This window comes from Gopherus evgoodei, chromosome 8, assembly GCF_007399415.2.
Source record: "Gopherus evgoodei ecotype Sinaloan lineage chromosome 8, rGopEvg1_v1.p, whole genome shotgun sequence".
In the NCBI taxonomy this organism is placed as follows: Eukaryota; Metazoa; Chordata; order Testudines; family Testudinidae; genus Gopherus; species Gopherus evgoodei.
Genome location: NC_044329.1, coordinates 46,423,875 through 46,451,073, shown reverse-complemented (window position 1 = coordinate 46,451,073; position 27,199 = coordinate 46,423,875). Strand labels below are relative to the sequence as shown.

Sequence of the window (27,199 nt, the reverse complement as noted above, 5' to 3'; positions counted from 1 at the left end):
CCCGGGGATGGGGGAGGGGGAAGGACCCACTGCATGGTTCGGGGGAAAGGATGGGACAGAAAGACAGGGCCCCTGCACCCCCCTCAGGCTCCAACCCTTTGGTCTAGACCCCACCCCGACTCTCCATCCCCACCAGAGAGAGAGCTCTCATTCCTCCCCCATTGGCTCTGCTCCCTCCTACCTCTCTCCTCCCCCTCAGCCCAAGCTTAGCCCTATTGCCCTGCCCAGAGTCAGCTCAGAGCTAGGACCCTTCCCCCCACAGTCAGGAATCCCCCTGCCAGCCTCAGCCTCCCTCTGCCTTGCCTTGGTGTTGCTTCTCCCCTGAGGAGCGGGCGGGTGGGGGGGGCAGGGGCGGGCTCCCTGCCGAGCCCTGGTCCTAACTCACCTCCAGGTTTGTCCTTGCTTTCCTCAGCACGGCATGAGTTTGGGTCACTGCAACAGATGCGGGGGAGGGGATCAGAGTGGGCACCACTCCCTCCCGACCCCAGGGAGGGGGTATCAGAATTGGTGTCGCTCCCCATGAACCAAACTACAGGGGGCAGAGGCAGGGGCATTGCAGGATCCCCCGGAGCAGCAAACCCCAGCTGGCTCCAGCTACATGAGCAGAGAGCAGCATAGCCAGGCCAGGCCCATCCTAGGCCCGTCTGCTTACTGTGCCACCCTACTCCAGCCCATGGCTGGGGGTCCAGCGCAGACAGGACTCCAGCAATGCCAGGCCTTGCCCTGCTCAGAGCAGGCCAGTAGGCAGAGCCCACCAAGCTGGCTATGCCTGATGATGATTACAGCAGGCGGGGAGAGAGGGAGGATGGAGACAGCTGGCTACCAGGCACTGGTGGGGCCACTCTGCAGGGTCTGTTCATTATATTTAGATGGCGGTGGAGCCATGGCCCCTGCCACAGGATGGGGATGCCAGCCTGGTATGACTGACCTATGCCAGACAGCTGGGTGAAGGCAGGATGCTCCCAGCCCCCCAGTCGCAGACACCATGGGGAGCCAAGTTCTGAGCCCCATCGGTGGCAGGTGCTGCTGTGTAATGACAGATGGCAAGGGGAGTGGGGACACACAATGTGCCCACCATTGCAATGGCTATGCCCACCTCCCACCACAGCGGGGCACCTACAGTGGCTGACGATGAAGTGCTCCATGTTGTCCTTCAGGCGGCAGGTGTCCTGCAGACGCTCAGCTGCCCTTTGGAGCAGATTCTCCTGCTCAGCTAACCTTGCCCTGAGCGCCAGGAGCTCATCCTTCATTGCCTGCTCCTGGGCAGAGATGGGGGCACAGTCAGCAGGGGCCATGTGTCTCTGCAAACCACAGCCTGGCTCTCAGGCACCCCAGGGCAGGCACTCACCCCCTCCCGTGCTGTCCAGGGCCGTGTCTCAGCATCCCAAACAAGATGGGTTACTGTGAACTACCGCAGCCTCTGCTGGAGGACAGACTCCACTCTAGGGGCCACACGCAGGGAGCTGGGGCTAGCGCCTTGCTCCCACACACCCACAATGCGCAAGCCTCCCGTACTGCATGGATGGAGCAGTCCCCCAGCTGCTGGCAGCAGCAGGCCCTACACCCTATCTGATGTGTGATTGGGATGATACCTCCTGGGTGAGGAGAAACACCGTCCAGCCTTCCCACAGGAGCACCCAGCGGAGGGCTCCCTGCACCCAGGACTGCCCTGTTACCCAGACGGGCTCTTAATCCCCATTGGTTCACAAGCTGCCTAGATGAGCCCTGCCCTCCCATCCGTGGGAGCCCCTGACTCTTGGGGGCTGCGTGGGCGACTGGGGGCAACATTGGCATGATCTGGGAGGGGTGCTGGGAGGGTGCCACTCACTGCAGTCTGGGGCTGGGCTGGGCTGGGGGCTGCTGGCAGGGCTCCTCTCCAGAAGGTGGTGAGCAGGGAGGAGCACTGCTCCAGGAGCTGATGCAGGGCACTTGCGGTGCTCAGGAGCTGCTGGACACTGCCCCGGTCCAGGGCCTGGCGGAGGAGAGAAGACTTGTTGCAGACGCTGCCCTTTGGCTCAGTGGTCACAGCAAACTCAGAGCCCCGACGCTCCTGGCTTTCACGGGAGGGCACTGCCCAGCACAATGGCCCAGGTTCCCAATAGCCTGTTGCCAGGCTGGCCTCCTCTGCAGTCAAAATAGCTCTGAAATCAGTCCCAGAAGTGATGGAGACATGTCCCATCTGGCCCCCTTCCCTGGGGCCAGCACCTCCACTGCCTTCGTGCTCTGGCCAGCCTAGCAGTCCATCTCAGGGCACCCAGCTGAGTCCATCGGGCAGGTGATGGTCTCCCATGCACCCAGGTCGGGACAGACCCCCATGATCCTTTCCAGGGCTCCCCAGAGCCAGCATTCCCCAGGAGAGCTGGAGGGGCCAGCCTGAAATGCTAGCTCTCTGGCTGGGACCATGTGAGTGGCGTTATGCAGGGCTCTGCCCGTTTCTCCCCTGATCCTTCCCTTCTCGACAGAGGGGTCAGAGCAGCTTGGCCCTTCCCGATGCCCAGGGAGAATTACCTTGGTGCCACGGGGCTCCAAGCTGGGCATGGCTAGGGCTGGCCGCAGGAGAGAGGCCATCTGGTGGACCAGCGTTTTGCCCTCCAGGATCAGCTGCTTCAGGGTATAATAGTCATCCACGTGGCCAATGACCTGGCACCCGCCTTTGCTGGCAGACGAACTGCTTGGGGCATCTCCCGCTGGTGCAGGGGCACTCCTCCTCACCAGGGCGTCGTCCACGGGTGGCTCTGGAGCAAAGAGGGGTCAGCACTGCTGGTGTCCATGAGAGCCCATCAGGGCTGCATTATCCCAGTGCCAGGCCCAGCGCCAAGGGGAGGATGGGGTTAGCGCCAGCGTGTACATGCCATGGCCTGGCACTTCCCTAGCCCCTCACTGCCCATGTGTCCCCAAGCAGCTTGTTCTATTTGTGCAGACTGTCCTAGGAGCAGCAGGCCACGATTTCCAGACATTACAAGGGAGGCTGGGCACCCCCAGTTTTGGAAACCCCTGAGCCACCGTAGGTGGGCTGATTTCAGATAGTGCTGGGCCCCTGCCCTGCCAAACCCAGGCCCCTCAACGTGGCTCAGGCTGGACTCCTGCAGTCATTAGCCATCTCTGAAGCTCTCGGCCATGACCTTTCCCTAGCATGCAACCTGCAGCTCTACATCGCCCCAGCCCTCACACTGCTACTTCTCCAGGCGGCACAAGGCCAGCTCTCCTAGCCTCCACACTTCGCATTGTCCTCCTCTGAGCTCAGCACCCCTGCTCCGATCCTGCTGCACGTCCAGCTCTGATGGGCCACCAGAACGCCATGCTGTATGGCTCCCACTGAGAACCTGTCACCTGCAGACTCAGCCTCTCTGGGGGGAGGAGGGGGTGCCCGCTGTGGCTTTGCACTCCTCTGGTTCCCTGCTGGCATCCCAGCAGGAAGGCACAGCTTGAGATGCCCCACAAGACATGGACAAAATGCAGCACTCACCCAGAGCAAGAGACAAAGGGAAACGCTCTCGTGCCTTGGCCTCGTGACAAGGGGAGTGTGAAACCCAGACCCAGGGAATGCGGGGCTGGGATGCCCCTTGCAAAATGGGCTTCAAAGCCAAGGCTCCCAGAACCATCTCCCCAGAAGATGCTGGCCTCTCTCTGCTCCCTGCGGAGTCTCTGCCTCAGGCCTGGAGGGTCTCTCTAGCTCAGTGGGTTTCAACCTGTGGCCCACAGACCCCTGAGGGCTGCAGACTATGGCTAAGATTTCCAAAGAGGTCTGTATCACCATTCAGAACATTTTAGGAGTCCACAAAGGGTGAAAACCCCTGGGCTAGCTCAAGCAGGAATTCCTGGGGAAGGGTCTCCAGCCCATGCTATGCAGGAGATGGGACGAGATGGTCTCTCCCGGCCTTAACACCTCAAGAAACTGACTCCCTCTTTTGGGCTCCCAGCCCCGGAGCACTTGTGCCACCCACACTCCAGGACCCCCCACAGCAGTGGCCCCTCTCTTCCCTGGGGAACGGGGCGCATCCATTACCTTTCAGCTGGTGGGCAAGTGGGGCCGGACCGCTGAGCAGGGCAGGCGGGGAGAGGGGAGCTGGGGAGCTCATGCCAACATCCCGAACTGGAGGAGAAGGGCTGGAGTCTGCAAAGGCGAGACAACAAAGGATCCATTTACCAGGTTAATGGCACTTCTGCCAGGCATCAGGGTACCCGAGGGGCCAGCACGGTCCACACAGTGCCCTGTTCAGGCGCAGCCTCTCTTACCTTGGAAGGGCTGCCAGTTGGGCGTAGCCTGGTGGGCAGCAAAGAGGGGGGCAGCGTTTCCCTCTGGCTGCTGCCGTGCCAGCTGCTGCCTCAGGGCGCTGTTCACCTGGATGCCGCGCAGCAGCTTCCTGCGCAGAGTTCGCACCTCTGCCAGGAGGGCACCCAGCTCGCTGCTGGATGGTGGTCTGCGATGCACATCTCCGCTGCAGGCTGCCAACACACACAGCTGCTCTGTCGCCAGCCGCGTCTTCCACCCCCTACACGCTGGTGTGCTGCCCCCCACTGCACTTGCAAGTCCCATGGATCCTCCCAACCCCAGCCACCATGGGCAGTGAAGGGTAGCCCTCAACCAGCCCTGGCTTAGCATGGCAACATGTTGGGGCACAAAAAGGCTGCTCGGTGTGCTTGGTGCCCAGCCACGTCACTGCGGGGTTGAGGAGCAGGGTGCGGAGCGCCAAGGCAGTGAGAAATATGCAGGGATGGAGAACAAAGCAAAACCCAAAAAACACAAACAAAAGCTTCCCTCCACCGAGATTTGAAAGTATCTTGTCTCCTGATTGGTCTTCTGGTCAGGTGTTTCAGGTTCACTGTTTGTTACCCTTTACAGGTAAAAGAGACATTAACCCTTAACTACCTGTTTATGACATGAGGTCACTAGCCCAACCCAGCCCAGCCACTGGCGAGGTCACAGGGACAGAAATCTCAATACACTATGGTCTGGAGATGCACAGCCAGGCCCCGAAAGGGCCCGAGCTCTGCCCAGCAGCTCCCACAGGACCCGGCTTGCATCTCAAGAGTTCAAGGTGTTAATGACCATCCCCCCAACCACAAAGTTCCCAGCAGAAACCTCAGCTCTGTCCTGTAGTGACACCACATGGGCGGGGCACAAAACCCCACGGGTCTGGAAATCAGCTGTGGGCCATGATCCTGGCCCTGGCAGGGTCCCCAGCGTAGGGCCTGTGCTGGGACCCCTCATGGGCTTGGGGACACCGACACCAGCCAGCAAGTGAGTGATGTCAGCTATCGGGACACTCAACCTCAGCTCCATTGTAGCTGTCTGGGCATCAACCCACAGGCCAGCAGCTGCTGTAACGTCTGGTAGGCGCAGAGGCTGTTTGCCCTGATGGGAGAGGTAGCACGGATCCTGGACAGGTTGGGGGAGGGGAGGGGAGGGGAGGTCAGGGCAGATCTTGGACTAGGTAGGATGGGGAGGGTGGGGAGTCCCTGGCTCACAGATGATCTGGGTGGGAGGCATGGGGTAGGGGAAAACCCCTGTGGGGGTGGGGGCTGAGCTCAGGCCCAGGCAATGCAGGAAGCAGCTTCCTTCCCCACACCTTCTGCATCTGGTACAGGGCTGTCAAACATACAGCTAGGGTGTAGCACAAAATCCCTCCTTTACCTGTAAAGAGTTAAGAAGGTCAAATAACCTGGTTGGGACCTGACCAAAAGGACCAATAAGGGGAGAAGATACTTTCAAATCTGTGGGGGAAGGTTTTTTGTTTTGTTCTCTTTGTTATTCTCTCTGGGTCAGCGAGGAACCAGGGCAGGGAAAATACATCTCCCTAAGCCATATCTGAACTAAGCATCTAAGATTACAAATTGTAAGTAATAGGAAGGAAATGAGTTAGATTATCTTTTGTTTTCATTTGTGAATTTTCCCTAGGTTAAGAGGGAGGTTTATTCCTGGGTTTTTTTGTAACTTTAAAGTTCTGCCTAGAGGGGAATCCTCTGTGTTTTGAATCTGACTACCCTGTAAAATTACCTTCCATCCTGATTTTACAGAGGTGCTTCTTTTACTTTTTCTTTATTATAAAGTTCTGCTTTTAAGAACCTGACTGGTTTTTAGTATCCTAAAAACCCAAGGGCTGGTCTGTGCCCATCTTGTTAACCTATTTGGTTGGTATATTATTCTCAAGCCTCCCCAAGAAAGGGGGTGAAGGGGCTTGGAGAATATTTTGGGGAAAACAGGAACTCTATGTGGTTCTTTTCCTAAATCTTTGTCTAACTCACTTGGTGGTGGCAACGGTACCGTTCCAAGAACAAGGAAGAATTTGTGCCTTGGGGAAGTTTTTAATCTAAGCTAGTAGAGATACACTTAGGGGGTCTTTCATGTGGGTCCCCACATCTGTACCCTAGAGTTCAGAGCGGGGAGAGAATCTTGACAGGGGCATTCTGCACCCTACCTGGGGGACCATCTCTGGGGGCTCCCCACTACAGGCAGGTGGGACCTCACCATGGGGGTGGACACAGCATGGGGCTCTAGGGAGCTCAGGGGACAGGGCTGGAACTGGCTACACCCACCATGGCCTGACCCCATCCCAGGTCTCTGTCCCTACCCAGAGCCTGGCAGCTGGCTGGCACGGGGGGGTGCCCCCGCCCAGAGCCCGGCACCTCAGGAGGGCAGCCAGGACACCCACCCCAGCACCAAACACGGTGCCTCCCACAAGGGGACAGCGGGCAGGACAGACAGATCCATGGACAGAGTTGGTTATAAATCCAGGGGGTTGCTCTGATGGCCAGATACAGCGAAGGCCTGGGTGGACAGGCCCGGGGATTCCCGGCCCTGCAGCGCCACCAGGCATGCCACTCTGCTGCTGGGGCAAGGCTGGATGTGCGCCCTCTGCCATCAGTGCCACAGGGTGGGTCTGGGATGGCACTGCTGGGCTTGTTTGGGAGTAGGACAGTTGGTCAATTCAAGCACACTGAGACGTGGGGCCACGCTGTAACCAGTAGGAGGCACTGCCCCTGCTCCAGAGTCAAGGGCTGCACTGAGCTTCCTCAGATGGGCTCCCCAGGTCAGAGGGGAGCCTGGGCGGCAAGGGGAACAGCAGGGCCATCCAGAGCCAGGGCGCTGGGGCACTTGAGAGGGCAGAGCTGGCCCCAGCGCGGCAGACCGGGCTGGCACGTACCTGAGAGAGCAGCCTGGGAGGAGCTGGAAAGGGTCTCGTGGATGCGCAGCTCAGCACAGAGGGCCTGGCAGAGCCGCTGGTTCTCCTGGCACTGCTGCTGAAGGAGCGGCACTGTGCACTCCAGCCTGCAGAGACAGAGCAGCCGGGGTCAGAGGGGCATGCTGACCACCCCCCGTGATGTTACAGACAAGGGCAGTGACGTCACAGCCCCTCGGTGGCGGTGCCATGACACACCCGAGTGGGCCGGGACCCCGTGCCCCTGGGACGCTGCTCAGCTGGCCAGAGGGCCAGCCTGCGCGCTGTGTGATTGTGGCCACACCCCCCCCAGTGCCACGCCTCAGGGCTCTGAGACACATACCCGTCCCCTGTGCCTGGCACCCCAACTCCCACCTGTGGTTGTTCTCCTGGAGAGCCAGTCGCTCCTCCCGCAGCTGACGGCCACTCTGCCGCTGCTCTGCCAGCTCCTGTGCCAGCGTCCGGTTCTCCGTCTCGGCCTTCTGCAGCCTACAGCGCGTGGTCTCACGCAGCTGCTCCAGCTCTGGGGGGAGAGCCCCATTACCTGATGCCGCAGAGGGGAGGGGAGACCCTGTTACCCGCCACCCTGGGGAAGGGGAGACCCCTGTTACCATCAAGCCCCGTTACCTGCTGCCCCGGGGAAGGGAGAGCCCCATTACCACCAAGCCCCGTTACCTGCAGCCCCGTTACCCAGGGAAGGTGGAGGAGGGGAGAGCCCCATTACCTGGCAGTGGGGGGGGAGGCGGGTGCAAAGCCCAACAGTAATGGCCACGGTGGTGAATGGGGCTAGGGGAGGGGTCACGTGCCTGGGGTGCGCAGGGCCCAGTGCCACATGGCGGCACCTGTAGGACACTTGATGCCCACAGAGATAGGACTGTGCCCAAGGGGATAGCACCTTCCCATGCACCAGCCCTGCTCTCCAATCCGCATCCACAGACCGGGGAGCTGTAGGAGCCACAGCCACCAACATGCCCCGTTGGGAAGTGGATCGGGGTGGACCCTAATAAAGGAGCAAGGCCCAGCTGGGTCTGGGGGTCTCCTGTGATTAGGGTGACCAGATGTCCCAATTTTACAGGGACAGTCCCGATTTTTGGGTCTTTTTCTTATATAGGCTCCTATTACCCCCTACCCCCATCCCGATTTTTCATACTTGCTGTCTGAGTCGCCCTAGCTGTGATTCTGGGCCCCCAGGAGTGGGGCTGCCCCACACTGAGAGAGAGCCCAGATCTAGAGCCGGGGCTGGCACTGAGCAGCTGCTCTTGGGCTGCACCCCCTGCAGAGGGGCTCGTGCCAGGCAGTGTGTGGCTGGCCACCCTCTGCCCCCTACCTCTGGAGAGGTGAGCAAAGTGGAGCTGCAGGCTCTGGTTCTCCTCCCGCAGGGCTTGGGTCTCGCTGCTCAGTGAGGATGCGGACTCCAGCCCCTGGATGTAGATGTTGGTGGGATACCCTGAAACAGTAGCAGCCGTGACGTCCAGGGCAAAGCTGCCAATGCTCCCTGCAGGAGCCCCTGGGCCTCACCCAGAGTCTGCGCCAACTGCCCACTGCTGTGCCCAAAGGAAGCCCTGGGCACTCCACCCCCAGGCTGGCCACCCACCCACCCCCGCTGAGCCCACACTGATAGGAGCAGAGAGGATGGAATGGCTGTGGAAAAGAAACGGCTCAGCCCCATAAGGAGTCCCCCGACAGGATCAGGCCCTGGGAAATGGGGGCAGGGAGCAGGGTGCAGAGAGCTGAGCCCCAGCCATACCCCTCCCTCCCAGGGAAGGAGGAGATGTGCCCACCCACCTCAGGAGCTTCACTCTAGGGACTTGAGCAGACAACAGCAATTCCTCTCTGAGCCCCCAGTGCACCTCTCTGCCCCACACCCTTTGGGTACTGAGGTTACCAGGTACTCGCCCAGATCTGGACCCTGTGATTTTTGGGTACAGGGCTTCTTGGGTACCTCCTCCCCCTCTCCCCCCGGATCCCTGCCCCAAACTCTCTGGGCCCATGGGGTGCTGGGTTTCCCCCACCCTGAATCCCTGGCCCACACCCTCTGGGCCCATGGGGTGCTGGGTTTCCCCCACCCTGAATCCCTGCCCCACACCCTCTGGGCACAGGGGGTTCTGGGTTCCACCCGCTCCTCACTCCCCCACACCCTCTGGGCACAGGGGGTTCTGGACTCCCCCCAGTCACTCACCCACACCTCTGGGAACAGGGGGTTCTAGGTTCCACCCCCGCTCATTCCCCCACACCCTCTGGGCACAGGGGGTTCTGGGTTCCACCCCCCCCCCCCCGCTCATTCCCCCATACCTTCTGGGCACAGGGAGTTCTGGGCTCCACACACACACACACACCCGCTCATTCCCCCACACCCTCTGGGCACAGGGGGTTCTGGGTTACCCCCAGTCACTCCCCCACACCCTCTGGGCACAGAGTGTGCTGTGCCCTGTGTGCTGGGGCCATGGAGCACCCTGAAGTCCCATCCCGTACCATTGCCCTTGGCGGTGGTGGCGAGGCGTTTCTCCAGCTGCTCCCGCAGCCGGTCGTTGATGCAGATGGATTCCTCCAGGCGCTGGCGCAGGCTGCGGATCTCCGCCAGGTGTCCTTCCAGCAAGTCAGCACCTGCATCCACCGGGTGAACAAAGAGCTGAGTGGGACACCAGGGCTCAGCCGGGAGCATGCCAGGAGGGCACGATGCTTCCTGAGCATGATGGCCACTTCCCTGCATGGGCTGGCCCCTGTCCCCCGTGGCCCGACGAGCAGGACGAGAGAAAAGGGAGCTGGTTACAGACAGGCTAGGGCTGCTACAGGACAGAGGGCACATGGCCCCTTTCACACCTCCCCCGGGACACCCACCAGACCGCGCTCCCTACAACGGCACAGTTCTGCCCTCTCCCAGCCCACGGCTCCTCCCCTCCCCGCAATGCGGCTCTTACCCATCAGCTTGTGACTGGCCGGATACCCAGAGGGTAAGTGCCCATAGAGGGCCCCCATGGGAGGCTGGGCCCAGAGCGGGTTGCTCTCCAGGAAGGCAGCCCCTGCTTTCCTGTCCAGCTGGGTGGAGCTCTGCAGCGGGCAAGACTGTGGGGTGAGATGGGGAACGTGGAGACAGCGGGAGGTGCTGGCTTCCCCGAAGTCGCTGGTCAGTGGCAATGGTTTGACTGGTGGTGCAGCAAGAGGTCCCCCTAGATAGACGTGGACAGAAGTGGGTCCGGGGCCCACAGGAGGGCAGGGCTGGGTGCCACCCTAGGGATGAAGGCAGGACCTGTCCCAGAGAGACTGCCCAGAGGAGGTGCCTGGACAAGAAGGCCCTGAGTGCATGTGCTCAGCTCAGAGCCACTCACAGCTCTGCTGAGAGCCGCTCAGGGACACCTTCCCCACTTGCCGTGGGGCCCTGGCTCACCCTGGCAGCTCAAAACACTCCCAACAAGACACCCCAGGAAGTCTCCCAGTGCTCACAGGCTCCCCACTGATGCAAGGCCCCAGGCAGAAAAGTGTGGGTCAGAGCAGTGCATCCATTGCCCCTGTGCTGCCAGATGGGGCCTGGACTCCCAGGCTGGGGGAGAGGTCTTGCTCTTCTTGCAGGCTCTTTGTTGGCCCACTGGCCATAATTCCAGAGGCAACCTCAGCAGCCCAGATGGTCAGTGCCTCTGCCCAGAGGCCTGTTTGCAGACCAGGGCACACTCACAGATACGATTGCGACTGTTCATTCTGCCCTGCTCCATGGCCAGGCCAGAGAGCCCCCGTGCCACTCCTCCATCCAGCCAAGAACCCGTAGGAGTGCTGTGCCCGCTACGCCCCACTCCCAGTACAGCCCACTCGCACCCAAGGGCAGCTCCCACGTTACACCAGGTGGGGCAGCTGATGTCCCCGCTGCGAAGTACAATGCCCGTGACACACGTTGCAAAGCACTGCAAGCTGGACCACGCCATGGCACTGACCCACTGGCAGGTACCAATCTGAGCCAACATGCTGCCATGCATTGGCGAGGACTGGGGACAAGCTGCAAGAGACAGAGGCCGGGATACTGGGCCAACAAGCCAAGAGCACGTGGGGAGCCCGGCTCCTTCCCAGCCAGCCAGCCCAGCACCAAACGCATCAGCAATGGGGCTGGGCAGCTCAGAGGAATTGGGGAAAGGGAGACACCCATGGTCAGTCCAGTCCAGCCCCGCTCAGCTGGGATATGCCCTTCCAGTGCCTGTGAGGTGAAATGAGTTAGGGGGTCTCAGCACAGATCATAGTGACCCCAGACAGTCGCCCCACCTCAGCCAGCATCACCTAGCCCCACCACTGGCCATCTCGGCAGAGGACCCAGATGCTGAGTTGAGCCCTACCAGAGCCAGGCTGGGCATATGGGCTGGGGCTCCTTGGCAGACGACAGGCATACCTGGGCTCTAGCATCAGGAGAGTTTCTCAGGTCCTGCCACTCTGTAGCCTGAAACCCACTCTGCCCAGCCACGTTGGGGCCTGGCATGATCCCTCTACGCACTATGGGGCTGGAGGATCCCTCTCTCAGCTCCTACCCCGCCCCCAGTCTCTACACTATGGATATGCAAGGGGGGGAGGTCCCTCTCTCAGCTCCTATCCCCCCCAGTCTCCACAGTAGGCAGGAGGGATCCCCCCCTCCAAGTTCCCAGCCCTGCTCCCTCAGTCAGTCTGCATAAGCAGCTTCTCCCCACCTGTCCTGAAACTGGGAATGACTATTTCTCCAGTTTCCTTCCCTTGCTGCGCCCACCCCCCAGCCACCTGCCCCCTCCCACCTCAGCCTTGCTGGTGCTAGTGGGCCCAGGCCAGCTGATGCCTCTCTCCTGCCTCCCCACTTTGGAATGAGGCTGCAGCAGGAGCAGCTGGTTGGGTGAGGACAGCGTGTGCCCAGGACAGACAGACAGAGCAGGCATGGGGGCTGCGAAAGCCATGCAGAACCACGTGCCGGGGGAGGCAGAAGAATCAAGCCAGAGGCGCTCACTTTCTCCCAGCTGCTTCTGCAGCATGTGCAGTTCCTGCTGCACCTCGGCCAAGGAGAAGACAGGCGTCCCGCAGCAGCCCAGGAGAGCAGAGGGGGTGGGAGGAGGAGGGCCGAAGGGCAGGAAGGCAGATGGCCCAGGGGCAGGCGTCAGAGGGACGCTCAGTGGCTTGGACAAGGAGTCAAAATGCAACCCTGGAAATGGGAGAGAGAGCAGAGATGGGGAGAGAGATTAGCTGGGCTCAGGGTGCAGTTGGCACTGGGGCAGCCCGGAAAATCCAGCCACTTGGATGAAAAAGCACTGCACCCTGCACAGCCATACCAGCCCCCTGACAACTGGGGCAGTACCAGCCCCCTGGCAATGGGGACCAGGCTGCACTGCGTTCCTCAGGACCATACCAGCCTCGCAACAACCAGAGCCAGGCCTGTCACGCCCACCAGGGCCCTACCAGCCCAACAACAACTGGGACAAGGCCTAGGGTTGCCAACTTTCTAATAGCACAAAACCGAACACCCTAACCTCGCCTCCTTCCCCGCCCACTCACTACATTCCCCCTCCCTCGGTGGCTTGCTCTCCCCAACCCTCACTCACTTTCACTGGGCTGGGGCAAGAGGTTGGGATGCAGGAGGGAGTGAGGGCTCTGGGAGTGGGACCAGAAATGAGGGACTCAGGGCATGGAAGAGGGTGAGGGCTCCAGCTGGAGGTGCAGGCTCTGAGGTGAGGCTGAGGATGAGGCATTTGGGGTACAGGAGGCAGCTCCATTCTGGGGGTGGGGCCAAGGGATTCAGAATGTGGGAGGGGACTGCAGGTTGAGGCAGGGGGTTGGGGTGTGGGAGGGAGTATGGGCTCTGGGCTGGGGGTGTGGGCTCTGAGTTGGGGCCAGGGATGAAGGGTTCAGGGTGTGGGAGAGGGCTCTGGGCTGGGGCAGGGGGTTGGGTGTGGGAGGGAGTATGGGCTCTGGGTTGGGGCCGGGTACTAGGGCATAGGCTTACCTCCAGTGGTGCTCAGTCAGTGGGGCGCTAAGGCAGGCTTACTGCTGGTCCAGGCACTGTGGACTGCGCTGTGCCCTGGAAGTGGCCAGCAGCAGGTCTGGCTCCTAGGCAGAGGTGCGCAGGCGGCTCTGCGTGCTGCTCTCGTCCGCGGGCACTGCTCCCCGAGCTCCCATTAGCCGGGAACCAGCCAATGGGAGTGCGGAGCCAGTGCTTGGGGCGGGAGCAGGGCACAGAGCCCCATGGTCCCCCACCTAGGAGCCTAACCTGCTGCTGGCTGCTTCAGGGGCAAGTGTGGTGTCAGAACAGTTAGGAACTAGCCTGCCTTAGCCAGGCAGCACCGTCAGTGGGACTTTTAGCAGCCTGGTCAGTGGTGCTGACTGGAGCTGCCAGGGTCCCTTTTCGACTGAGTGTCGAAAACCAGACACCTGGTCACCCTAGCCAGGCAGCACTGCACCCACTAGGGCCCTACCGCCCCCCGACAACTGGGGACAGGCTGCACTGCACCCCCCAGGGCCCTACCAGCCCCCTGACAACTGGGGCCAGGCCACACCATGCCCACAAGGGCCGTACCAGCACCCTGACGACTGGGTGATGCCGCACCCACCCCTAGAGCCATACTGGCGCCCGACAACTGGGGCCAGGCTGCACTGCACCCCCAAGGACCGTACCAGCACCCTGATGATTAGGGCCAGGCCACACCGCGCCCATCAGGGCTGTACCGCTCCCCTGATGACAGGGGTGATGCCGCACCATACCCAGCCCCCCCAACAACTCGGGCCAGGTCGCACCACACCCTGCAGGACCCTACCTGCCTCCCTGACAACTGGGGCCAGAACACACCACGTTCCCAAAGGCCCTACTTGCTCCCTGACAACTAGGGCTGCGCTGCACCCTGCCCACCACAGCCGGCCCAGCCCCTCAACAACTAGGGCCTGGCCACACTGTGTCCACTGCAGTTGGACTGGCCCCCTGACTACAGGAGCAGGCCACACTATGCTCTTAGGGCTGTACTGGCCCCTGACACCTGAGGAAAGGCCATGCCATGCCCCCTTGGCCATACCGGCCCCTCGACTATGGGGGCTGGCCACACCATACCTCTCAGGGCCATACCATCTCCCCAACAACTAGGGTCAGGCCATGCCATTCACCCACAGCCATACCAGGCCCCTGACAACTGGGGTGAGGCCGCACCGTGCTTCTTGTGGCCATCCTGACAACTGAGGGGAGGCCAGGCCAGGCCATGCATCCCGTGAACATCACAGCCCTCCAACAGGGAAAGAACACTCCACACATCCCATGGCCATCTCAGTGCCTCCCCCTCCCGCCCCGCAACCAGGGGAGGCCACGCCACCCCATGCTGCATCTCCCTTGACCTCCTCAACCCTGTGACAACCAGGGGACAGCTGCACTGCACCTCTAGCAGTTGTCCCTGCCCCTACGGCCTGCTGCCATCAGGGCTGGCTCCGCCACAGGGGTGAACCTGAGGAAATGCAGTTCCCCACAACTGACATATACCAGGAGCCTGGCCCACTGGCTGTGACTCCTGCCTCAGAGGGAATACGTCCCTGAGCTAAACCAAAGCCGTCCCTTATCCCATATCTCCCATTGGCCCCACGCTGCCTCCCACACTCCAGCAGGTGCACACCTTGGCACGGGCAGCCTGGCAGGGACGCCAGCTCCGACAGAGACTTGCAGCGCTCACACGCTCTGCGCCCACCTAACAATCCCCTAGTGTCTTTCTTCAGCAACAGGCCAGGCCCAGTCCATCTAGGGTGGGGACGTTGCTTCCGAACAGCCGCACAGAAATACCAGAGACACAAACTCCTGCTTGTCCAGCCGAGGTGCAAACCCCAGCCAGTATCTGCTCCTGCCGCGGGCTCCAGCTCAACCCTTGCCCCAGCTCCTGCCGCAGACGGCAGCCTGCTCGCGAACAGACCACCAAGCCCCACCTGTGCCAGGCTCCAGGCAGAGCCCTGCCAAGGCACCCGTTAGAGCCAGACTGGGATAGAGGCATGATCACCCCCTCAGGGTGACCAGCCCCCATCCATGCTGTCCATGCCCCCACCATCGTTCTCCCCCCCAACCCCACTCCGACACTCCCACATTCTGGCTCCCCTCCCACCTCCCCCATGTCTTCCAGTGCTGTTACACCCCAGCCCTGGGAAGGACACAGCAGTGAGAGAACCCCCAGAAAGATGCCAACAAGGTAAAATTCTCCATGCATGGCGAGCCAAGCCCTGCTCGAAGTGAGCCAAGGAGCCAGCCACAGTGGAGCCAGCTTCCACCCCTCTGCAAACGATGGAGGGTTGGAGGAAGGCAGCTGTGGAGCAGCTTCCACCCCTGGGCACAGCCCCTCCAGGACTGGCCTCTGAGCTCTGCTAACCCTGCCTGCAAAGCCATTGTCTCTGCTGCAGCCCGGAGAGGGCCTATACCTGTGCGTGTCTGGCCGCTGTCCATGGGAGGGTGCTGTGAAGATGGCCCAGTGGAATAGCCTCTGATGGACTCTGCCGAAGCCTGGTGGGGTGCAGCGGCAGGGGATGGGTTGGAAGCCAGAGCAGCAGGGTGAGTGACGTCTAGAGACCCAGAGGTGAGAGAGAAAGGATCACGTCAGAGAGCCGAAGACAGTGCGGGCTCAAGCACCAGCACCCAGCTGCATCCCTGGCGACCGGGGCAATAGCCACTGCAGCCCAGGCAAATGTAGCACCTCAATGGGACCCTTGCCCTGGGGAGGAAGTGAGTGACCCGAGCTCTCTAAAGCAGATGCAGAGAGAGGAGACCGGCATCTAGGCATTCTCCATAGAACAGCCCCTTGCTGACCTGAATCTGAACGGGCTGGGGAAGTGGGGTGTTTCCCCAAATTCCTACAGCACCCCAGCACAGAAGGGAAATGCACACGCATGGCCAGAGCCTGCCTCACAGACACCCGCTTGCTGGTCACATTGGGAAGCCTGGGCACCGCACCGAAAGAGGTTCTGTGTGGAACCCTGCAGCAGCTTCCTGGTGACACTGGGCAAGCTCCTTGGAATCTCTGGGCTGGATCCTGATCCCAGTTACACTAGTGTAAACCTACAGCAATCCCCCTAGCTCCAGCAGAGCCACTTCGGAGTCGCACCAGAATCCAAATCAAGCCCGCCGTGCCTCAGTTTCATAATATGCAAAAAGGAAGCTACATAGCAGTACACCTCTCTGCAGCATGTATCTTTGATCTCTGGGCCTTCCCTAGCTATGGGACAGGGGCCGAGCCTGGCTATGGGACAGGGGCCGGTGTTTCAGCTATGAAACTCCCACAGCTGGCTCCCATCAATCGACTCAGGCTCCAGGGCCCTAACTAGGGTGACCAGATGTCTCGATTTAGTAGGGACAGTCCCGATTTTTGGGTCTTTTTCTTATATGGGCTCCTATTACCCCCCACCTCTTATCCCAATTTTTTCACACTTGCTGTCTAGTCACCCTAGCTCTAACACTGCGGTGTAGATGTCTGAGTGTGGGTAGAGTGGGCCCCAGGCCCCTCCCCACTTGTGGGGTTTCAATACAGCCCCACAGCCTGAGCCCCGTGGGCCAGCTGTGTGTGTCTGCAGCCTGGACATCCTCACTAGTACACAGAGCAAAGCCCAAGGGGGCCCTGAGACACTGCTGTAATAGCCTGCATGGGCAGTGCAGGATCAGTCCCTTTCGGGGGGGTGGGGGGGAAGGAATGAAGAGGGCTCCGCTATGCCCAATGGGGTGCGGCTGTGACATCATCCAAGAGGCCCAGGCAATTGGGAGGCAGCTGTGGGTAATCAGTGTCCCAGCAGCTCCTGCAAGGGGATTGGCCTGTCTAGGGGCTACCAGTCAAGTGCACCAGCGGGATGTGGCTTGTGAAGCCCTCTAGCTGTCCTGCATAGCCCCTGCTGGTGCACTCCAAAAGGTGCCTAGTGCAAGTTAAAGGGGTCTCTCGCTGCATGCAATAGGCACCTTTTGGAGCACACCAGCAGGGTCTAGGCAGGGCCGTCAGAGTGCTAAACACCTTTTAAAAGTCACACTCCTCTGGGCTGCTTTGCCATACCACGTAGACAAACCCCAAGAACTTCTCGATCCCCCTTGCTGGCTTTGCAACCGCTGACATCCCACCCTGTCCAGCGTGCTCCCTCTCCTAGAGATAAAGTAACCCCTGAAATTCTGAGATCCAGACAAAACTAGCAGGGAGAGAGCCAGCTCTCCGGCCTTTCTGGGTCCCGCTCTCTGTTCACTCTGCGTCTTGCCACACGATGGAGGCCAGGCTGGGCTCTCAGAGCAGGAGCGCACTGGCAATCAGTTCACTAAAGATATTTAGCACGGTTGTAAAGGCTACTGGGGTTCCTCCTACAGCTCTAGCCAGCCTGCAAAGTTTGGTGGCTTCCTCAAGGTGTTAAGTACCTTGGGTTAATTGGCAGTCAATTAATCATTGCCAAGTCCAGAAGCCACTGAAGACAAGTGCCATCTCCCACCCCTCCCAGCCAGCTTCCCTGGTGTTTGGGGGCTCTTCACACAACCACCCAGGGGAGAAAAATAATATTATTTTATAAGATAACATGCTTGAGTGGCAGGGGACTCTGGGACAGGAGGCCGCCAGGGAACAGCTTCACACAGTCTCAATTCAAAGCTGGCAGCATCTCGAGAATTCACAGATGTCTGACAGCACCTTAAGGTACTTCAGTGGGAGGAGCTGGAAGGATCATTATGAGTGAGGCGGGTACCCCCGATTCAGAAGGCAGGTCTACACTTCACACACTGCATCGGTGCAGCTGTCGTGCTTACGTGAGAGAGCGCTCTCCCGTCGGCATAGCTAATCCACCTCTCCGAGAGGCAGTAGCTGTGTTAGTAGGAGACACTGTGCTGTCTACACGGGAGGCTACGGTCAGTATAACAACATTGCTCAGAGGCATGAAATAATTCATGTATTTATACCAACAGTGTCTGTAGCGTAGACCTGACCTGAGCCAAGTGTCAGCCCTGTCCATAAGCACAGAAACCCCCTAGAGGGAACAACGGAGAGCGTAAGTAACAGAGAACCCAGAGAACAACGTGCAGGGATTGGGGCAGAGTGAGGGAAAACCCCCAGTAAGTGCCATCAGCACTCAAGGGCCATGCACCTGCACATGGCTCCCTTGGGCTGGCAGCAAGACAACGCCCGTGCACTCCTGCTACGTACATACAGCCTCAGGAAGGGATCTAGTTCCTTCCCCAGGATCAGTCCCTTGGGGGGGGAGAAGGAGTGAAGAGGGCTTAGCTGTGTCCAATGGGGCGTGGCTGTGACATTATCCAAGAGGCCCAGCCAATTAGGAGGCAGCTGTGGGATACTCCAGGTACCCCCGTTGCTCTTAGTGGCCCTGCACATGCCTGAATCCTTTGGGACTCACTGGTCGTGGGGAGGAAGGGCTAATTGTGCTGCAGAGTGTTATTTTGCAGAGGCCAGTGGCAGACGGACTGGCTGGGATGGAAGTATCATGTGGCTGCCAGAGTCAAAGACTCATCTCCTGTGGGCTGGAGGTGAGCCCTGAGACACTGTGGGGAAGGGGCCAGGCTCGGGATACTAGAGACCAGTTCCTGTTGTGTGCCATGGTCAGCCCTGAGAGCGCACAGAGGGCTCAGGGTGCCTCCCCATTCTGCCAGCCCCTGCCTGGGCACAGTCCATGCGACACAGAAGCGCCCAGCTTTACCTGTGAGGCGCCGGGATGGCTGCTCACTGCGATCCCCCTGGAGCTGGCTGTACTCACTGGTGGCATCCCCGTCGGAGCAGGCCTCCGGGCCATCAGACAGGAAGGAGGCGCTGCTGTTGGAGCGGGGTGACTCGGAGAGCGCACGGCTGCTGGAAGGGGTCTCGCAGCGCTCCTGGAGCTTGGCCTGAAGGGTCTCGATCATCCTCTCCTTCTCCCGGAGCTCCTTACTCAGCCTAGGAGGGAGCATGTGTCGGCCCCACATCTACATGTGCACTGTGGTAGGGGTGGCCTCACATGGTGCACTGAGACCATGCGTTCCCCTGCCTCCTCTCCCTGATAGCCTCACATGGTGCACTGATCCATGCATTTCCCTGCCCACTCTCTACAGGGTCTGATGGCCTTGTCCTTGGCACACCCAGCTTCCCACTCACTTTCAAGTATCCAGGCCATCCGCCCACATGGGCCCCTTCCTGCTCTCATGAGGGTGTTCCTCACTACAGAGACCCCCACACGCTGATATGAAATTCTTCAGATGCCCTGTTCCAGGCTCCTGGGCATGGCCAGGCCTCCACATGCAGGGGCACAAAGGAGACAGCTTTGCAGGTATTAGCCTACATGTCACTAGCCAATGTCTCCCTTGGGCTGGGAACGGGCTCCACTGGCCTCTTTGCTTAGTCTTATGGGGCTAGTAGAGGAGAGGTAGCCATATCGCAGCTGGAAAGCCCCGTAAGGGCCTCGGACTCCCCTTTGCCAGCAGCTGGTCAGCGAAGGAGAGGCCAGTGCCCTTTGCTCTGCAAGGCAGCCTGAGCCCTGTGCAGTATGACAGGCACCCTGCCAGAGCAGACATTCTGGGACTCCCTGGAATCACCCGTGTGGTTACCTGAGCGCCACGAATTCGTGTCCCGTTTTATCCTCTACGTCAGAGCGATCCCCTGAAAGCAAAGCCAGAGGATTCTTCTCAGGGGTGCAGGGCGGCACAGCACCAGCTCCCCTTGGGCACCCATGTCAGAGCACAGCACCCTCCCTTCTGTGACACCGAGAGACCACGTCCCCTTCCCCCATCACCCCCCATTGTCGAGAAACAGCCTTCCCCTGTCACCAAGAGACCATGCCCCCTCTCCCCTCACCAAGAGACCACTGAGAGCACAGGTCCCCTGTCACCGAGAGACCACTGACAGACCCTGGGTCCCCTCTCCTGCACAGTACCCCCAGACTAAATTGCCCCTGCTCCAGCCTCCGTCCCCAAGCTGTTCCCACCTACTCCAGAGGGGAAAGCCATCCTGGGAGGAGTAGCCATGCAGCTACGCTAGGACAGAGCAGCACTTGTCATGCCTGGGGTAAACTCTCTCTCTGTGGGACCCTGGCCCCCAGCCAGCTCTCAGCGCAAGGTGGAGCCGTCTCAGGGCCTCACCCTCCAGCTCTGCCCAGCAACATCCTGATACGCGTGGGGCGCTGGAGAGATACAAAGGGACCGTCCCTAGCATGTGCAGGGAAATACTGTTGTCAGCCAACCAGCAAAGACAGCAATTGCTGGAGGATGGCAGATGGGGCTAGCGCAGTCTCTGACCATGAGACACACTAGCTGCTGCAGTGGGCAATTATGGAATAACCGGCCCTTAAGGGACTTTCCTTCCAACCACGGTCATTCCCCAAGGTAGGCAAGCCTATGTCCCCTCTCATGTAGTATTAAGATTAGCCCTGTAACTGCAGCTGTTCTCTCTCCATATAAACATTCTTCCTTTGGGGAATCCTCCTAAGCCCCTAGCCTCAATGAGATCTAGTGGCGGTGAGCTCCATCAGCCACTGGTGCCCCCAGATCGGCATGTTACTCAGCCACGCACTGCTGCTCAGCTTGCTGCTCAGCCTCTCGGCCAGCTGGCCACCCTGGGCCAGGTGCTCCCGAAAGCTCTGGCCCATGTAGTAGTCGATGTCGGTGCCTCGGAGAAGCTCCTCGAAGGATTTGACAGTGTCCCTAAGGTGCTGAGTGAGCAGGTGGCACACACTGCGCCCTTCCCGCATCTTCTGGCGCAGGTGAGAGAGCTCCCGTGCTTGGGCCTGGATCAGTGAGTCATATTTCCTGCCAGGGCAGAGGGCAGGAGGGTTAGCCAGTCAGAGGGGGAAGTTAGCTGGGCAAGGAGGGCGGGAGGAGGGGCGGCACCCCAGCCTGGCTGCTCTCAGACCATCCCTCCCCGGGGCGAGTGAGCTGCCAAAGAGGCACCAGCTTCACCTCCAGACAGCTGGAGCCTCCACAGCCTCTGGCCTGTGCAGCAAAGGCAGGCAAAGCGAGGCCGAGCCCAGTGGCCTGCCCACCAAGACCCTTGGCCTCCTGTTGGCAAAGGGCCAGGCCCTGAGGTCCCCAACCCTGAGACACAGGCCCAGGAGGAGGAGGGGAGGATCTGAAGGATCCCTCAGCAGCTGCCAGACAGCGCTTTCTCTGGGCATTGGGGCCTGTGTGGCTCTGGAGAGCAGAGCCCATTGCCTGGAGACTCTCTCACCGCCCCAGTGGTTCTAGCTATGCCAAGTCCGTGCCGGGTTGTGCCTCCACTTTCTGGCCCTTTCACCTGCTGCCTGCTGGAGGGGAGGATGCCAGAGTTAACTGGCACCTGCCTTGGGTGCATGGCCCACATGGTGAGAGACTCAGCTGCTGTAACTCAGCATCGCTGCCTGGAAGCCATGGCCAGCTCCCTCCAGCTGAGGGTCTGGCTCAGCAGGCCTGTCCCACTCCACCTGCTCTGGAGCCTACCTGTTCCTTACCCTGGCCAAACAGCAGAGCGCAGTTCCTCAGGCAGCACCCCTCCTGCCCAGCGCCCATGCAGCTGGGCCTCCAGCAGGGACACCCTGTGGACGAGCCACTCGAGGTCTCTGCTGGCCTGGAGCGCAGGGGGGCAGAAGGCCCCAACGCCATCAGACTGCCAGCCCTCGTCCTCATCGGTGGCGCTGGGCACCGGCTTGTGGAGCCGCTCAGCGCCTGAGGCATAGTCACTGGTGCTGGAGAAGGAGCGGGTGCGGCGCTGCAGCCTCTGGAGAGCCTTGTTCGAGTTCTGCAGCTGCAACTGGAGCTCCCGCACATGCTGTTGCAGAACAGCAACGTCTTCTGACTGGCCCCAGCACAGGCCCCCCCATGGCCCCGGCCGGCTCAGCTCCTCCATCAGGCCAGCCTTGCTGAACACATCTGGCTCCTCACACTCTGGAGAGGGAAAGGAAGGCCTGAGGTCTTGGGGTGCCCAGCCCCTGCTGCTGGGGGACTAAGCCCCATGGGGAGATGGGCAGGAGGGATTCGGGGGAGCAGCTTTGGTCGTGGGACTCCCAGTCAGCTCCTAGAAGAATAGGAGAACCACATACAGGCCTCTGACCAGGCTGGGCCTAGGGCTGGGTAGCGTCACTGCCACTGCAGAGCACCAGAGAGAAACCCAGAGAGATTTCCTGTAGCAGATGAGCAGCTTGTTTCAAAGCAAACTGCCGGTAACCAAATGGTGAGAGTGCCCATGCCAGTCGGCTGCTGGGCATGGGACAGCACCGGGGTAAGAGCCCCAAGGGCTGGGCCCAAAGGCTGCCATCTCCCTCCAGCCCTGCCCCCTCCCCACTTGCTCCTTACCAGGGCTAGGGGTCTCCTCCCGGTCGGCCTCATTTTCACTCCTCCCGCACGTCTCGTAGCCCAGATCCTGGAGGTCCACTTGCACCTGCTTGTTGTCCTGTTGCACCAAGGGCTCGCCTGCTGGGGCAAAGAGCCAACATGGCAGCCTGGGCCTCTGGCGTGTGGGTCCCATGGGCCTGGGACCCCAGAGGGGCTCTGCTATCTGCTGGGAACATGCTGCCTCCTACCTGGGGCAGGGGCTGCGTCTATTTGGTGCGCTGGGGCTCCAGCACAGGGACAGATAACTATAGCGGAGTCCCACAGACCAAAGGCCCCACTTGTTCTCCCTTGGCCCCAGACAGGCGACTGCAGCTCCGCACAGAACGGCTCCATTCCAGACCGTGTCTGTGATTCTGGATTCTCTCACCCGCCTGGCATCAGCCCAGCTCCCTGGGATGCGGGAGGAACAGGACCCTGGCTGTCTCCATTTCCCAGTGCAGAGGGAGAGGGAACCTCAGTGCAGCTCTCCCCCCACCCCCACCAGCACCAGGCACGAGGCCGACTCACTGAGCAGGGTCCTGTACTGCTCCAGCTGCTCCGCCTGAGCCCGCACTGTGGCCTCTGACACGGCCAGCTTGTCCTGCAGCTCTTGATTGCGCTGCCGGCACTGAACCAGCTGCCCTGAGGGCCCTACCCTGGGCTCCACCAACTGCTGCCAGCTGCCCGCAGGGCAGGCCTCCATCTGCTGGGAAGGAAGGAAGCAAGCAGTGACACAGCCACTAGCCAGCCCCCTCAGCTGATGCAGCTGGAATAATGAGTGTGTGAGTCACCTAACCAACCCCCGGCCTTTCCCTCCTTCGATTGCCTGCCCCACCCTCTCCCTCAGGCTGCAATGGGGTAAGGGGCAGCCCCAAACACAGTACAGGCACCTAGGCCCATTGCCTTCCCTTACCTGCCTGGGAGGGTGGCTCTTTGCCAGCCACAGGGCACCGGCACCAACAGCAAGGGGGAGAAATGTCAGGGGCAGGGAGAGAGCTTGGGGTCCAGAGCCAAAGCTGGAGGCAAAGTCACTGAAAATGACAGAGGAACAGTGTGCACAGATAGACTGGAGACAGGGCACAGAGGCGGCAGACAGAGACAAGGACAGAGGAAAGGGCACAGAGGAAGCACACAGACACACAGACAGGGGATAGGGCACAGAGGCGGCAGAGAGGAGACGGAGCACATGGGCAGCAGACAGACACACAGACGGAACATGGCACAGAGGCGGCAGACAGGAGACAGGGCACAGAGGCGGCAGACAGACACAAGGACAAAGGAAAGGGCACAGAGGAAACACACAGACACACAGACAGGGGAAGGGGCACAGAGGAAACACACAGACACACGGACAGGGGAAGGGGCACAGAGGAAGCACACAGACAGGGGATAGGGTACAGAGGCGGCAGACATACACATGGACAGGGGAAGGGGCAGAGAGGCGGCAGACAGGAGACAGGGCACAGAGGCGGCAGACAGACACAAGGACAGAGGAAAGGGCACAGAGGAAGCACACAGACACATGGACAGGGGATAGGGCACAGAGGCGGCAGACAGAGAGGAGACGGAGCACATGGGCAGCAGACAGACACACAGACGGAACATGGCACAGAGGCGGTAGACAGGAGACAGGGCATAGAAGTGGCAGACACACACACAAACAGGGAAGGGCACAGAGGTGGCAGACAGACAGGAGACAGGGCACAGAGGCAGCAGACAGACAAACGGACAGGGGAAGGGACACAGAGGAAGCACACAGACACATGGACAAGGGATAGGGCACAGAGGCAGCAGACAGACACACAGACGGGACATGGCACAGAAGCGGTAGACAGGGGACAGGGCATATAAGTGGCAGACACACAGACAGGGAAGGGCACAGAGGCAGCAGACAGACAGGAGACAGGGCACAGAGGCAGCACACAGACACATGGACGGGAAGGGGCAGAGAGGCAGCAGACAGACAGAAGATGGGGCACAGAGGCGGCAGACAGACACAAGGACAGGGAAGGGGCACAGAGGAAGCACACAGACACATGGACAGGGGATAAGGCACAGAGGCGGCAGACAGACAGGAGACGGGGCACATAGGCATCACACAGACACACAGATGGGACAGGGCACAGAGGTGGCAGATGGGACAGGGCACAGAAGTGGCAGACACACATACACAGACAGGGAAGGGGCACAGTAGTGGCAGACAGACAGATGGGAGAAGGGGCACCAAGGCAATAAACAGACAGGTAGACAGGATGGGGCACAGAGGCAGCAGACAGACAGACAGACAGGACAGGGAAGGGCACAGAGGTGGCCCACGGGGGCAGCCCCTCCTGAAAAGCCGGCTGCCCTGGTAGATGCAGACGGAGAGCAGGCTCTGTGACAAGTCTGAGCTCTCTGAGCCAGGGGGAGTCTAGGCAGTTCTGCTGCGTCATTCTGATCACTGGGAAGGAGCCTGGGGTGCCCCAAGTGCCCTTCTTGCCCTCCCTTTCCCCCAGCTCGGCTGGCCAGGGAAGGTGGCATCAGGTTCCCATCTACTGCAATGGCTTCTAGTTCAGGGGCACCCGGGCTGGCTCCATCCCTCTCCTGGCATGGTAAGCCAACAGGCAACCAGGCAAGGCTGCCCCCTGCTGGCCAGAGCGGGCTCCTAGCAGAGGGCTGAACCTCTCCCAGTCTCCTAAGCCAAGGGAGTTACCTGGCTCATGCCCCTGGGGGCTTGGGCTGGTCCCAACTCCACTGCCTGGGACCGAGGGCAGGGCCGCTTTGCTGGGTCCTCCTGGAGCTGTCCCTCCAGGGCCGGGCGCTTCCCAGATGCCACCCCCATCTCTGTCCAGAGACGGTCGATCTCCGTGGCCATGCCGGTGACGAGCTGGGGCGGGAACTTGCTCTCGCCCTCCGGGCAGTTCAGCACCAGCTGCTCCTTGAGGAGGGTGACGACAGTCTCCGAGCTCTGCAGCTTGCTGTTCTGGGTGCACAGGGCAGCCCTGGCCTCTGCCTTATCCTCCCAACCCTCTGACAACGGGGATCCCCCCAGCTGCTCCTTCAGCTCAGCGGTCTCCAGGCACAGACTCAGCAGGACTTTCCTGCAGGGGACACCGGGGCTACCGTCAGCGTGGGGAGTCTGAAACGACCCAACCCCAGAACAGCTCCCCACCTCTACTCCCCATCTCCACAGATTCCCCTAGCCCAGAGAGGGCTGGAGAGTTCCTCTTGCCCTGTTCTCCCTAGGCCATCGATCGCCCTCCATGATGCTTTGGGAGGGGCCCTGGGCAGCTGCATGCCAGGCCAAGCGGCCATTCTCAATGCCCCGCAATGATCATTGCCTGGCCTGGCACCTGACCGCATCCCCTCTCTCTTTAGGGTGACCAGATGTCCCGATTTTATAGGGACAGTCCTGATTTTTGGGTCTTTTTCTTATATAGGCTCCTATTACCCCCTACACTGTCCTGATTTTTCACATTTGTTGTCTGGTCACGCTATCTCTCTTCGCATCTCTCCGTTGGCTCCCCCGTCTCCATCACACACAAACCATGGTCCTCCCTTTCGCAGCCACCCCATCATCCCAGTCAGCAGGGAACAGTTGCCTCTCAGCTCTGCTGTGCCTGGGACGTGCAGCCCACTGCCTGGGAGACGCTCCCCGCCTGACCATCTGCAAAATCCTCCCCAGCCTCTTTCAAACCCTGCCTTCAGGCTCCGTAGTGCTGTGACCCCTGCGAAGAGCCGACCAGCCAGGTCAGAGACGAGCGGAGTCCACTGCCCAGTTTTGTCTCGCTGGCTCCTAGTTCTCCCCAATCTGTGTCCAGTTGTTGTCTCCTGTCTGATACGTAGCTTGGCCACTCCTAGGGGCAGGCACTGATCTGTCTGTGTCTGGACAGCGCCTAGCGCCTCGGGAGCCTGGGCTACCACTGAGCTCCCAGATGCTAGCACAATACAGATAGTAACGTGGGGCACCACGTGGTGTCCGACAGGGAGCAGCTGGAATCCCTCCCCTGGATGCTCCCCAAGGCACAGACTCTGGCCCCTCTGCACTCCACTGAGGGCCCACCCTCCTCCAAGCAGCACCGCTGGCTCCTGGATGCAGACCGGCCTCTCCCCCAGCCAGCCCACCCTCTGCCCCTACGTGCCATTTGCCATGGGGATGTGCTAGGCAGGAGAGTGAGGCTGCCATGCAGAGGGGTGGCACAGTGCATGGAACCACTTCCCTTCCCCACTAGCAGCCCAGGGTGGAGCACAACCAGGCTGGAGCCAGGACAGAGGCCGGTGCCATTTCGAAACTTCTCCAGGATCAGGAGGCTGTAATGCAACCTATGGCCCAGGCCCGCAGGCAACGGAAGAGAGATGTATTGTGCAGACATCCACATCACCCTCTTCTCTGCAGCCACTGCCCTGGGCAGTAGCCCATATTGCCCTGCCCCCACCCTGTGTCTCCCCTGCCCCCAGGCCCTCCCGTTTAATTGTGATTCATCCCCACCTCCCTCCCCAGCTGACCAGGGCTCTACAGCTGTCAACTGGACATTGCCAGGCCCCAGGGGTCCTGTGACCCAGGAAACCCCCTGCCAGGCCCCTGGGGGTCCTGTGACCCAGGACACCCCCTGCCAGGCCCCTGGGGGTTCTGTGACCCAGGACACCCCCTGCCAGGCCCCTGGGGGTCCTGTGACCCAGGACACCCCCTGCCAGGCCCCTGGGGGTTCTGTGACCCAGGACACCCCCTGCCAGGCCCTCGGGGGTTCTGTGACCCAGGACACCTCCTGCCAGGCCCTCGGGGGTTTTGTGACCCAGGACACCCTCTTCCAGGCCCCCAGGGGTTCTGTGA

At 60.7% G+C, this 27,199-nt stretch overlaps 1 protein-coding gene across 15 annotated transcripts in view; it reads right to left on the bottom strand.

The window, feature by feature from the left end:
• The window catches only part of LOC115656568 (myomegalin-like), a 156,122-nt gene that overhangs the window by 5,984 nt on the left and 122,939 nt on the right, over positions 1 to 27,199 (bottom strand). For 9 of the 15 annotated variants that reach the window (XM_030573426.1, XM_030573432.1, XM_030573434.1 and 6 more), the window contains 20 exons: positions 25,082 to 25,469; positions 22,918 to 23,095; positions 22,372 to 22,488; positions 21,531 to 21,963; positions 20,618 to 20,853; positions 19,657 to 19,708; positions 18,777 to 19,009; positions 15,531 to 15,671; positions 12,109 to 12,300; positions 10,079 to 10,327; positions 9,633 to 9,764; positions 8,488 to 8,607; positions 7,536 to 7,704; positions 7,146 to 7,270; positions 4,237 to 4,446; positions 4,007 to 4,114; positions 2,509 to 2,735; positions 1,829 to 1,972; positions 1,121 to 1,259; positions 386 to 432 (listed from right to left, as the gene is read on the bottom strand). In XM_030573426.1, the coding sequence (XP_030429286.1) occupies positions 386 to 432; positions 1,121 to 1,259; positions 1,829 to 1,972; positions 2,509 to 2,735; positions 4,007 to 4,114; positions 4,237 to 4,446; positions 7,146 to 7,270; positions 7,536 to 7,704; positions 8,488 to 8,607; positions 9,633 to 9,764; positions 10,079 to 10,327; positions 12,109 to 12,300; positions 15,531 to 15,671; positions 18,777 to 19,009; positions 19,657 to 19,708; positions 20,618 to 20,853; positions 21,531 to 21,963; positions 22,372 to 22,488; positions 22,918 to 23,095; positions 25,082 to 25,469 (3,640 nt within the window). The remainder of the gene's footprint in view (positions 1 to 385; positions 433 to 1,120; positions 1,260 to 1,828; positions 1,973 to 2,508; positions 2,736 to 4,006; positions 4,115 to 4,236; positions 4,447 to 7,145; positions 7,271 to 7,535; positions 7,705 to 8,487; positions 8,608 to 9,632; positions 9,765 to 10,078; positions 10,328 to 12,108; positions 12,301 to 15,530; positions 15,672 to 18,776; positions 19,010 to 19,656; positions 19,709 to 20,617; positions 20,854 to 21,530; positions 21,964 to 22,371; positions 22,489 to 22,917; positions 23,096 to 25,081; positions 25,470 to 27,199) is intronic. The other 6 variants (XM_030573422.1, XM_030573423.1, XM_030573420.1 and 3 more) reach the window with 5 other exon arrangements.